At 41.1% G+C, this 13,729-nt stretch overlaps 1 protein-coding gene across 7 annotated transcripts in view; it reads right to left on the bottom strand.

Annotated features, from left to right (window-relative positions):
• Syt16 (synaptotagmin 16) overlaps positions 1-13,729 on the bottom strand; it is a 255,141-nt gene that overhangs the window by 99,531 nt on the left and 141,881 nt on the right. For 2 of the 7 annotated variants that reach the window (XM_021179478.2, XM_029484284.1), the window contains exon 3: positions 1,392-2,218. The exons of 4 other annotated variants lie outside the window; for them this stretch is intronic. In XM_021179478.2, coding sequence (XP_021035137.1) covers positions 1,392-1,905 — 514 coding nt within the window. In that variant the 5' untranslated portion in view covers positions 1,906-2,218. Of the gene's footprint in view, positions 1-1,391; positions 2,219-3,773; positions 3,856-13,729 lie in introns of all 7 variants that reach the window. One more of the 7 variants, XM_029484285.1, reaches the window with a different exon arrangement.

The following is a 13,729-nucleotide window of genomic DNA, read 5'->3' as shown; positions in this document are numbered from 1 at the left end:
GTTGCACCTACAGGGTTGCAGATCTCTTTAGCTCCTTGGATACTTTCTCTAGCTCCTCCATTGGGGGCCCTGTGATCCATCCAATAGCTGACTGTGAACATCCACTTATGTGTTTGCTAGGCCCCGGCCTAGTTTCACAAGAGACAGCTATATCAGGGTCCTTTCAGCAAACGCTTGCTAGTGTATGCAATGGTGTCACCGTTTGGAGGCTAGTTATGGGATGGATCCCTGGATATGGCAGTCTCTAGATGGTCCATCCTTTTGAGAGAGCCTGTTTCAAAGAGCGTGGAGAGCTATTGAGGAAGGCATTCAGTGTCTGGACTTCTTCGCATGCACAAGCACATATGCACATAATAATCCACACTCACACGTGCTCATGCAGAGAGAGAAAAGGTTGCTGTAAAAAAAGAAAAAGATATATTGTTTCCTTATCCACCAAGATCCCATGTGTCTGGTAAGACCTTTACCTAAAAGGCAACACTAGGAAGACTCATTGAAAATAGAGAGACAATATGGTATCCTAGAAATGTTGGCTTCCTCCAACAAGAATGGAATTAATGACTATGTCTGGGTATGAATAATTTACTAATATATGAACTATGTGCATACACACATGACACACACATCCCACCCCCTCACCTCAGCCTACCATTTGCCTCTCTCTCTGGGACTACTCTACATGTTAAAAGATTACAGCCATGGAAAATTTATGCTGAAACATATGCCCATATCTTTCCCAGTGTTAATTACATTTGTATTATATCCATGGTGCTTTTATTAAAGCCCTGCTCTATGTTCAGTTCTGACAAAATTAATGTCGTGGGCAACTCTTATTAACTATGTCCTTAGCATTCTAGGGTAAAAGCAAATGAAAGCATCCTATTTCAAAGATCTCCCATTCTACTGGCATCTCACATTCCATCCCAGTCAGACGCTGTGAGAAGTATTCTTGGAGTGTTATCAACTACAAATTCTGCAACAAGTATGGCTGTTTGCACAGGATTTCACGCTGAATAATATAGTAACATCTAGAAATTCCTAACCTAGAGGGAAGGGGGTGGGGGAAAGAACATTTTTAAAGATATTTTTAAAAACCATGGCATGTGCACAGGGACTTCTCAAACAGAACCCTCGGATTCATTTTTAAGCTTTTCACTTGCTCAGAACTATTATTTTGAAAAATGGAGCCCAAACATGGATCTTGTAAGGCTTCACAGAACAAAAATATTCCTGTGGATTGTATCTCTCAATCAGAAGCCAGGATTGAGGGGATATGTAAGTAGCAAAGAAAAGGTAAAATCAATGCTTAAAATCAATACTTAAAAACAAATCAAAGTGGAGCTCTACGAGCTGTCTAGAGAGCACAGAAACAATGGTACTAACCAGCTTACCTTGCTTTGTTCCATTAACCTTTTCTAAAGTGCCAGGGAGCTGGGTGTCAGAGCCATGCTGACGGCCACATCTCTGCCTCTTAGAGTGATGGTCTTCCTCAGCGATCGAAGAAAGCACAGGCTGGGGCTTCGGGATCTTACTGGGCCACGGGGGTATTACAGAGCTTGAGTCTTTGGCTTGCTGACCAAGCGTGGGGCTTGCCGTTTGAACGGAGTCCTGCAGATCACTATTAGAGCATGAGAAATGGTCCTCTTCAAGAAACAGGGAGCTTGCCTCCTCTGGACTCCCATCGTCATCCTGTTCTTCATCTTCCAAGTAGGTTTCCTGAATCTGGGTAGCATCTAAGTCCTGCTCTGGCTTATCGCTCAATGCCGAATCGTGTTTGCTAAGAAGGACCAATGAAGCAGATAATGCATCCCCGGCTTGCTGGAGAGCTTCATAAACTCGGGAGAGCCAGGAAGACAAAGGCTGGAAGAAGTTCTGGACATCCTGAGATGCCATGGTCAACACCATGATCAAATACCTCGTGTCTGCAGAGTCCACTTGTTTGGTTCCTCCTGAACTCTGAACTTATGTGAAATATAGAACAAGCACGATGAGAAATTTAACTGGAGGTCTCTTTTTTATAACAGGCAAAACTTTATTAATATATACATAAAGAAAACATGTGCAGTACGGGAGCACCGTTGGCAGTAAGTAAAACCAGGCTGCATGCTGGTTCTCGCACCAAGGTCTATGGAGGAGGTCTTTGCAGGGAACAGAGCAAGCGTGTTTGACAGGGTGGTCTCTTAATGGCTGGGACCATTTCACTTTCAACACTTCTCAGCTGAAACAGAGGAAAGACATGCTTATACCTGTTAAAGTCACAAGTGCAGGCTCGTCACCAGATACCTGTAATCAATGTCAAGCAGCATTTGGAGGACAGAGGAAGATGATACTGAACTCCAATGATGGCTAAATAAGAACAACCTTGTAAATCTAAATGTGGGTTGTACACCTCCTCACACTCATGCACAACTTCCATTCACAATAATGGATTCTACTCACGTGGACTGAAAGAAGTCCGCTCCCCACTGACCGCCTTAACAATGTGAGAAAAGTAAAGGAACCCACGGGAAGAGCCAGTTAGGCATGACACTTCAAAATGCAAGAAAAACTGGAGATTCCGTGCACAAGCATGCAGACCCCAGAGAGCTAACGATCAGGCATCTCTGTTGTGAGACACAAAGGTTTATCCTCTCAAAGGAAATATGTGTCTGGAATTTAAAAGCTTCCAACAAATCTTAAAAATAGAGTTTTACAGTTTTATGCAATCTCTAGAAATAGTGTCTATTCTTGGGGAGAAATCACTGAAAATGTGTGCATGGCAAAATGGATCACCCAGCTTCCTTGGTATCTTCTGCCTTTGTCTGTGTCCCTATCTCCTTAAGTTAGCCCTCTGCAACTTATATGTCTTCTAAAACATTCCATAAGATTCATAGTCTGAAAGAAGTTGCTCCTTGGCATCCATAAAACAGCACGGCACTGTAATGATCAAAGAGAATATGCCTATATTTTTACAGTCATATGCAAATACAAGCCTAGGCAGATTTACATATATGCATAGATATAGGTATCCCATTGCTATCCCAGTGTTACTAGTTGTTTCTATGATAGCAACATCCCCCCCCCCAGAATCACTCCATTCCTGAAGCTTTAACCCTCTTGATCTCAGCCTTTAGTACAACTGCTTATATTCTCTTAAAAATGCCTTGTTAGTGACTCGTAAGTGCATTGATTCGCTCAGTAAACAAAATAACAAATACTGACTAAGTACCTATTAAGTACTGGGCATAATGCCAAGCATAGGTAACCCTGAGGCCTCTGTCCTTGAGGAACTTGCATTTCAGCTAAAGAGGAACTGGGCTCTCTGCATTCTCCTCTTAAACTGAATAATTCATGTGTCGCCTTGTAGTGCTTATCTTCCTCTAACAGTGTCTTTGCAAACACTCAGTGTTCCATTGCTTCTTCTCATTCCCATTTATACTTGCCTGCTGGGGTGGCTGACCCAGCCCTACTTTTGTTTGGTTGGTTTTGGTTTCTTGAGATTCTTATTCTTCCAGTAAGTTGGCCTATTGTGTGGTCCGTTGGTTTGAGATGGTTTCATGTATCCTGGGCTGATCTTCAACTTGCAAAACAGCCAAAGATGACCTTGAAATTATGGTCCTTTAAACCTGTATATCCTGAGTGCTAGGATTATAGACATGTACCACTGCAGCTTGTCTATATGGTACTGGGGACCAAAGCCAGGGCCTCTGCAGTCCAGGAAACATGGCTGACAAACTACACCCCAGCTTCAACTCTGTTTTAATTTTAAACTTTTATAAACCCAAAATACATACCTCTAGTCCTTAGCTCGCTCTTTCCTTACTCTTCTCACAGATTCAAGTCAGTGTCCTGCAAGCTTTGGTAGTTCTGAGTCATCTAATAAAATAACGGAACACAGAAAGGTCTAGGCTAACTGCAAAACTGAGCCTGGCTAAGACATCTGTGGTTTTGTTATCTTCCTCAGAAGGCCAAACCCCATACTAAAGGTCGATTAAAAAAAAAAACAACAACAACAACAACAAAAAACTGATGTGAGCAAATATCTATATTGCTACACATTAATGTGCCACCAAAATCTTGAATTCAGTTATTTCAAAGCCAGTATGTCACTTTGCTGTGGGGAATCACCTCTTGGGTCATAGGACCTCATGACTGTGAATCTCTCTCTTCAACCCCCTCTCCTTCTGTTCCTTCTAAACAATCTCCCATCAGCCTTCATTTTGGGAACCATCCCATAATCCTCTTCTCTCAGGTCACCCACTCACATCACTCAGTCTCTTGTCTTTCCCAGCTTCCATCAACCCCTCTGTCCCTCACAGGTTGGCCTTCATTTGGCATTACTGCCTCTCCAACCCTAGAATGGAGGCTCCACAGAGAACGAAGGCCATCGGTTTTGTTCTGTCTATCTCTGTGCCTAGACATGTATTGAAAAACACTGTAAGCAAATCACTAGTCAATAAATTCACAAGTCTCACTAGAATCATGCACGGAACAGTGCTCAGTAAAAATTACTTACACAATAATTTTGTTAACATTGGGAAATAAAAACCTACTCAAAGCTTTGTGATGAAGCTCTTCAATGGTGTTATTCCACAAATTTCCCATATAATACATTTTCCTGTCAGCATTTGCTCCACCCAATTTAACAACCCACCATTTTGGGTTACCTTTGCTGCTGAGATGACTTCATTTCTTTTACATTTGACCCAGAAAGTATTTTGCCTAAGTAATAGTGCTTTGGGGCGTTTGAGAACTGGAAGGCCTCTTGGAGAAATCAATGGCTTTAGTCACTTACTCCTGTCCTTACAATGCATACAGCTTTACTTTTCATTCTAACAGAATGTCCACCTGAGCATAGAATGACCCCAAACTGCCACAGAGTGAGGACTCAGCCATTCCCTATCGTCCCTCACTGTGAGATCCTATATGCCGGTCACACGGATACTCTGAGTATTTCCACAAATTACCTTGATTCTTCCCTGACTTTTGTTTTCCCCATGATGTCTTCACATCTAGCCTGCCTCAATTTTGCATTGAAACTCTAACATCTTTTCTTCATCCGCTAAGTCTTCATCTACAATCCCAGACGTGGTCTCAGAGCACTTAGAATATGACTTTATGTTATAAAGTTGTATTTATTTGTCTATATTCTTCTGACGGTTTAGTACTTCATGAGTTTGGGAAGTATTTTTATAGGTTACAGCTTCAGAACCCACATGAAGCAGGAAGGAGTTCTGAACATGATTGATGGATGGATGGATGGATACATAGATAAACGGGTGAATGGTCGAATTGGATGGATGGGTAGATAGATAGATAGATAGATAGATAGATAGATAGATAGATAGATAGATAGATAGATGGGTAGATGGATGAATAGATAGGTGGTGGGTTGCTGAGTGAATGGATGGATGGGTAGATGGGCAGGTGGATGAAGGTACTAATGAAAATGTTTAAAGCAAATAGTCTTGATTCTGTCATTTATCATTTATAAAGTGGAATTCCCTTACACTATCAGTTCCTTTCTTCTCTAAAATTCAAGAACATACCAGATGGGTGAAAGAGCGTAGTAGCTCAGGCTGGATATATTGAAAAGAAAAAAAGTGCCTTTTCAGTAATGAGTTCTGAATCTTTGTTAATATTCACTATCATATTATCTCAAAGCAATGAAAGAGAGACCAAATCTCTAACTATAGAGGGGAGACAGGATGTCTAGAATGTATATCCTAGAACATTGAAGAAGGAACAGCACCTGTGACTGGACACAGAACATTACTTAGGTGGCAATACTGAGTACTGCTCATACTGAATTAATTTAAAGCCAAAGGATAGCAGTATAGAAGTACAGAGAAGCCATGGAGCTGTGTTTAAGTAAATGTCCACCTGACTGAGAGGGCACACCAAGGGCAATACAAATCTGTACTTACAGTTTTAGTTCTTTGGAATACTTTCTTTTTTTCTTCTTCTTTTTTTTATTAGACATTTTCTTTATTTACATTTCAAATGCTATCCCAAAAGTTCCCTATACCCTCCCCCCACCCTGCTCCCCTACCCACCCACTTCCACTTCTTGGCCCTGGTGTTCCCCTGTACTGGGGCATATAAAGTTTGCAATACCAATGGGCCTCTCTTCCCAATGATGGCCGACTAGGCCATCTTCTGCTATATATGCAGCTAGAGACACGAGCTCTGGGGGTACTGATTAGTTCATATTGTTGTTCCACCTATAGGGCTGCAGAACCCTTCAGCTCCTTGGGTGCTTTCTCTAGCTTCTCCATTGGGGGCCCTGTGTTCCATCCTATAAATGACTGTGAGCATCCACTTCTGTATTTGCCAGGCACTGGAATAGCCTCATATGAGACAGCTATATCAGGGTCCCTTCAGCAAAATCTTGCTGGTATATGCAATAGTGTCTGGGTTTGGTGGCTGATTATGGGATGGATTCCCAGGTGGGGTAGTCTCTGGATAGTCCATCCTTTTGTCTTAGCTCCAAACTTTGTCTCTGTAACTCCTTTCATGGGTATTTTGGTCCCTATTCTAAGGAGGAATGAAGTATCCACCCATTGCTCTTCCTTCTTCTTGATTTTCTTGTGTTTTGCAAATTGTATCTTGGGTATTCTATGTTTCTAGGCTAATATCCACTTATCAGTGAGTGCATATCAAGTGGCTTCTTATGTGATTGGGTTACCTCACTATTCCACCTCACACCAGTCAGAATGGCTAAGATCAAAAATTCAGGTGACAGCAGATGCTGGTGAGGATGTGGAGAAAGAGGAACACTTCTTCATTGCTGGTGGGATTGCAAGCTTGTACAACCACTCTGGAAGTCAGTCTGGCGGTTCCTCAGAAAATTAGACATAGTACTACTGGAGGATCCAGCAATACCTCTCCTGGGCATATACCCAGAAGATGTTCCAACTGGTAATAAGAACACATGCTCCACTGTGTTCATAGCAGCCTTATTTATAATAGCCAGAAGCTGGAAAGAACCCAGATGTCCCTCAACAGAGGAATGGATACAGAAAATGTGGTACATTTACACAATGGAGTACTACTCAGCAATTAAAGACAATTAATTCATGAAATTCTTGGAATACTTTTTTATAGCTAGTGAGATGGCATGGCTTCTGGTGGTATGGGTGTGTGTGTGTGTGTGTGTGTGTGTGTGTGTGTGTGTATGAGAGAGAGAGAGAGAGAGAGAGATTATGTTACTATGATTTTTTTAAAAACACTCTATCTAAAAGCAACTTGGGTAGAAAAGAGAAAAGGATTGATTTGGCTTAAACTTTAAACTTCCAGGTAATAACCCATTATGGAAGGAAGTCATACCAGAACTCGAGGTAGGAATCTGAAGCAAAAACCCCAGATTTCTGTTTCCTGGCTCATGCTCAGCTAGCTTCCTTGTAAAGCTCAGAACCACCTGTCCAGTGAATGGCCCTGCTTATGCTGGGCTAATGCTTCCTAGACCAATTATCAGTCAAGATAATACCTCACAGACTATCCCATAAACCAACGAGATAAAGACAGTTACTCAAGACTTCTTTTTTAGGTCTTTCTAGGCTGTACTGTGTTGACACAAGTTGACAGTTAATATTAATCAGGAAACAAACGAAAACAAAGAAACAAACAAAGATTCTATCCAGATCCTCGGATTAGAAGTCTTGAAAAGTCTTGAAAAGGCTCAATACTGGTTTAAAATTGTTATTGGTGGTTTATCATTATGAGAAATATGAAATTAAAAAACAGAAATGTATGTGTGTATCTGAGTAAGTGTGTAAAACACATGAATTCTTGTTGGAGGGGGCTAGAAAGGTTTGTTACCTCTAAAGGTACTGGGAATAATCTAGAAATCTAAAAAAGACATAGTAGCAATTGATAAATACAAGAAAAGGAAAGCCATTGGTGGATTTCCAAGGAGTCCCTTTTGAAAAAAAAAAAACTTAACTTTAATTAGCATTCTGCTTTAATTGTAACAGAGGTTAAGGGAACTATGATCATTTCAAATAGAAAATTACTAAGCAAGAAACAACAGAATTGTGTTTCCATACAAGTAAACTATGAAATGATTGAGTTCTGTGCTTTCTAAAATATTTTTAAAATCTCCACCAAAGACAACTGTATACAGAAAACAAAAATGCTTGTGAACCTATAAAGGCTGTCAGTTAAACCTTTCTGACTTCATTTTCTTATAATGACAGCTTCTTACAGGGGGCAGGAAGAGTTATAATCTAAGGAACACCCACTTATAGAAAAACATCAAAATATATAGTAGGAAGTGTGCATGCCTGTGTCAGGGTAAAGGCTTATGAGCACCTGGAGTACAGGATGCAATAAGCTACATTCTCAAAGACAAGAAAATGCTTCCAGTAGTATAGTTTCCAGGTAAACAAATCCTACCTCAAAATCGTGTACAAATCTGCCTTCTACCACATGTGGATGTTCAGCAGTTTGAAAGCTAAATCACCTTGGGAAAACCTCTTCTCACTATTCAGCATGATTCATAGGACAATCTAAGGAAAAAGTCAGGAATGCTGGATTTATTCGAGTGTCTCTTCACAGGCAGCTGTCAGAAAGCGTCCCTTGTCTACAAAAATGTCAGTTATTTATTATTGACACACTGGCCTTGAAGCTAATTAAGTCGACCATTATCAAGGCTGATGGAGAAAGTCATCTTGAATTGCCTAAGAAGGTCTGGACGATGAATAATGCATGCTGTGAAAATAAGAACTACAGAATGGGCCGCCATCCATCTTTCACGGGATTCGGAAGCATCCACAGGTGTTTTCTTTCAAAAGCAAATTTGTTATGTGGGTAGAAATTCATGCCATTGAAATGAAATACTTACTGAAACATTTGTCCAAAGTGTGTTGGCATCTTCACAAATGTAAAAATGGACTACTGGGGCAGGAGACATGGCTTAGTCAGTAAAGAGCTTGCCACTCAAGCAGGAGGTCATGAGTTCAGTACCCACCAGATTGCCATGCATAGCAACACATGCTTGTAAACCCAGAGCTGAGGAGAGAAAGACAGGAAGATCCCAAGGACTTACTTGCTGGTCTGCCTAATCAAACTGATGAATCCAAGTTTGGTGAGGGACCCTGTTTCCAAGAGTAAGGTTAAAAAGCAATGGAGGTAGAACATTTCATGTTGCCCTTTACCCTACAGATGCATTATGTGTACCCACACTCACAAGTGCACACAGGCAAACACACTCATACAAAACATACACATACACACACACACACACACACACAGCAAATAGTAGGGCCATCAGGGAGTCGTTATGCAGTAATGTGGAAACAACATAGCCACACTGTCATTGCAGGGACCTTGGACCCGCCTTGACCATTGTCTTTGGGGCAGGGAAAGGAAGGACAACAGTGGATAGAAATCAAAATGAGAACTTCCCTATAATTAAAATATATATTCACCAGTTGATGATGAGAGAAATGAATCAGAAAGAAAGGAAAGAAAGGGAGGAGAGAGAGAGAAAGAGAGGAGAGAGAATGTTTTACAGTCATTGTAAAGCAAGGTTACCTTGGATCCACCCCTCAGTTATTGCAAATCATGAACATGTACCAGTATGTTCTCATTCATAAATCAGAGATCACGACTCCCTATATTACAAGTCATCCAGTAAATTATATTATGCATGTTTTTAAAGCACATAGAAAGTGTGCAATGTGTAACAGGCACTTAATATCAGGCATTCATTATGCTAAATTTTGGGATGGTTTACATGGTAAAAATATATTAAACCCTTATAATACTTCTGGTATGTTAATATCTCAGATAAGAGTATTTATCTAACATGTTGTTATTTACAATATTCTTGAAAACTTACATAAATAAAAACATATAAAAAAAACAACTTTCCCCTTTTACAGATGAAAACACTGAGGCTCAAAAAGGGTCTGTGCCTTGCTCTGACATTAATTATCTGGATTAAAGGACAGAAATGGTATTCCGATTCTCTCTTGTTGAATTGAAAACTATTCTAAACCTTCATAAAAGACAAGTGATAGAGAAAGAGGAACACTCTTCCATTGCTGGTGGGATTGCAAGCTGGTACCACCACTCTGAAAATCAGTCTGGCAGTTCCTCAGAAAATTGGACATAGTACTACCCGAGGACCCCGCTATACAACTCCTGGGCATATACCCAAAAGATGCTCCCACATATAACAAGGACACATGTTCCACTATGTTCATAGTAGTCTTATTTCTAATAGACTAATAGAAGCTGGGAACAACCCAGACATCCTTCAACAGAGGAATGGATACAGAAAATGTGGTGCATTTACACAATGGAGTATTAGTCTGCTATTAAAAACAATGACTTCATAAAATTCTTAGGCAAATGGATGGAACTAGAAAATATCATCCTGAGTGAGGTCTCCCAATCATAAAAGAGCAGACATTGTATGCACTCACTGATAAGTGGATATTAGCCCAAAAGCTCAGAATACCCAAGATACAAATCACAGACCACATGAAGTTCAAGAAGAAGGAAGACGAAAGTATGGATGCTTCAGTCCTTATAAAGGGGAACAAAATACTCATGGGAGCAAATATGGAGACAAAGTGCAAAGCAGAGACTGAAGGAAACACCATCCAGAGATTGCCCCACCTGGGGATCGATCCACCCCACATACAGACACCAAACCCAGGCACTATTTTGGATACTGGGAAGTGCATGCTGACAGGAACCTGATATAGCTGTCTCCTGAGAGGCTCTGCCACAGCCTGACATATATAGAAGTGGAGGCTTACAGCCAACCATTGGATTGAGCATGGGGTCCCCAATGGAGGAGTTAGAGAAAGGACTGAGGAGCTAAGGGGTTTGCAACCCCATAGGAGGAAAAACCATATCAACCAGCTAGCATCTCCACCCCAAGAGCTCCCAGGAACTAAACCACCAACCAAGGAGTACACATGGAGGGACCCATGGCTCCAGTTGTATATGTAGCAGAGGATGGCCTTGCTGGACATCAATGGGAGGAGAGGCCCATGGTCCTGTGAAGAATTCGAGGGCAGGGAGGTGGGAGTAGGTAGGTGGGTGGGGGAACACCCTCATAGAAGCAGTAGGGGATGGGATAATGGGGTTCCCATGACAGGGGGCCGAAACTGGGAAAGGGGATAACATTTGAAATGTAAATAAAGAAAATATCCAATAAAAAATTAAATAAAAATAAAATATCAAAAGTAAGACTATTCTCCTAGGAAATGACAAATGTTGGGTTCAAAGTGGCGTTTGTCTGGCTTGGAGGTTAGAGGTTCTTTTCCATTGTTTGTTTATACACTTTAGGGGGCAGGGCACTGTGGAGGTCAGAGGACAACCTACAGTAGTCTGTTTTACCTTCCAGAACTTAGTTCCAGAGATCAAATGCAGGCCGTCAGACTTGCCAGCAAGCCCCTTTACCTGCTGAGTCATCTCACCAGCTCCTGACCTGGAGGGCTGAGTTCACCCCATTCCTATTTAGCCTATTTCACTAATGGAAATCATTTAAAACATGAAAACTGTTGCAACTAATTTTCCAAAGTAAGTGTAATAAAGTAAGAATATCTCCCATTGCTCTCTAAGTCATATAAGACTCCCATCTAAATCCATTTCTAACCTTGACAGAACAAATAAATGTCTTTGTGTGTGTCTGAGCAGGACAATGTAAAAGAAATTAGACTTAGTTCAACCAAACTGTGAAGCTGCTCAAGGTTTGTGCCATTGGAGTGATGGCACTTCTTACATACTCAGATTTCATGAGCCCATTGAGTACTTTTGAGTATCTATTATAGCTAAAGAAACTTAAATATGCTCCATGAATACACCCTGGTTGTAACACAAACCGGCAAGGTCCTCGGTGGCTCTGGGGGAAATATGGAACTCAGCCTCAGCAGCAATTTTCTAAAGGGCCTGTTGCTGCTCTTGGGCAGAAACCCATTTTCAAACCCATATAATAAGATCTTAAGGATGGCTAATGGATTTAATTAATATTTACCTTTTAACAATAAAGCCTGAGGGTAAAATGACTCACTTTTTAAGATCACTGGCTGCTCTTCCTGAGGGCCTGGGTCTGATTCCCTGCACCCACACGGTGGCTCACAACCATCTGTAACTCCAGTTCCAGAGAATCTGACACTCCTCTGACTTCTGACCTCTGCTGTCACCAGACACACTTGTGGTGTACACACACACACACACACACACACACACAATATCCATATACATAAAAGCCTAAAATAAAATTTAAAACGATAAAGTCCATTTCAAGTAATCAGCATGGCCTCTCCTCCATCAGCGTGGCACCCACATCCCAAGACCATTGGCTCATACATCAACAAGACCCCAGTGAAGAAGAGTCAGGAATTTCAAATAGCATCCATAATGTGGCACAATACAATTGATAACTAATGTGATAAGATTAAGAAAAGAAAAAAAATTAACAGGCAAAACTCCCAGATAAAGATACCTAGACTGTTGATCTTATCCCAAAAAAAAAAAAAAAAAAAAAAAAAAAACATCTGTGGCACTTGAAAATACATTAGGCTCAAAAATAAGGAGAAAATAATGGAACTATGGTACTTGCAACCCTCTTGAGACAGACTAAGCAAAACTCAGAATGTCAGCGTTTCATATTTGTTAACTGTAGTAGTAGCCATCCCTATAAAAATGTGGCTAGAGAGAAAGAGAGATGACAACTCAGAATCCCATTGCTTTATACAGCTTATTACTTTGTCTAAAAGATATGAAATTGTATTTCCTTGTAGTTCACAGGGTTGTTATCATAATACACAGGAGCCTTGTCATCATTCAACAACTGCTGCCATATTTATGATTAGCCACCAAGGTTCACTCATTCTTCCATCTTGAATGTATTGCCCTTTGTCCCAACACAGGTATCAGCTGAAATCAAGTCACCTTGACTCCCACCCATTCCACTTAGCAGCCTCTTCAGGGCCCTCCCTGCATCCACTAAACCATCCTTCCCCTGAATGACTACTAATACTTTTCCAAGATGCATGCCTGATGAGACTGCTTAGCATTTAAACTGATGTCCCATAGTGATGGCTATTCTTGGTTGTCAACTTGGAACTAATTAAAACCCAAGCAGCTGAGTACACCTCTGAGGGATTGTTTCTTAATTAAACCATTCGAAGTAGGAAAGACCATTTTTAATCCAGAGCTTTTGAGGTGGGGAGATACAGTTTTAATCTAGATTTTTGAGGTGGGAAGGTCTACCTTTAATCTGGACCACACCTGTTGGCGGCCTATGGAAAGAGCATGGAGGAAGGAAGCTGTTGTCCTCATACTCGCTGGCAAGTCCATTCTTTTCCTGGCATTAGAACCTACTTCTTCAGGATTCTGGGGTATACTGAAGACAAGCTGAGATATTCAGATATACACCTGAGACATACAGTGGACCGAACACTGGATTCTTGGACCTTCTGTTGATATGCAGCCACCAATGCACTAGTTGGTTCACAGCCTGTAAACTTTTCTAATACATCCTTTTTGCAGCTATTCATTCTTTCTGTTCTAGAGAACCCTGACTAATACATCCATCATTCTTACCATCATGGCCTACTCCAGAGGACTCTGAAAGGTGTGTCTGCTCCAGCCCTTTCCTGTCTACTTGCTGTTTACACCTGCACCACCTCCTGGAATCCTTCAGCTCTTACCCTGAAGCTCTCTTGCCTCCAGGATTCCCCAAATCCCACCCCCAAAGCACCCACTAATCTCTTTATAGTTCTTAG

This window comes from Mus caroli, chromosome 12 (assembly GCF_900094665.2).
Source record: "Mus caroli chromosome 12, CAROLI_EIJ_v1.1, whole genome shotgun sequence".
Lineage (NCBI taxonomy): Eukaryota > Metazoa > Chordata > Mammalia > Rodentia > Muridae > Mus > Mus caroli.
The sequence above is the reverse complement of the archived record's forward strand: the minus strand, read 5'-3'. Positions and strand labels throughout refer to the sequence as shown.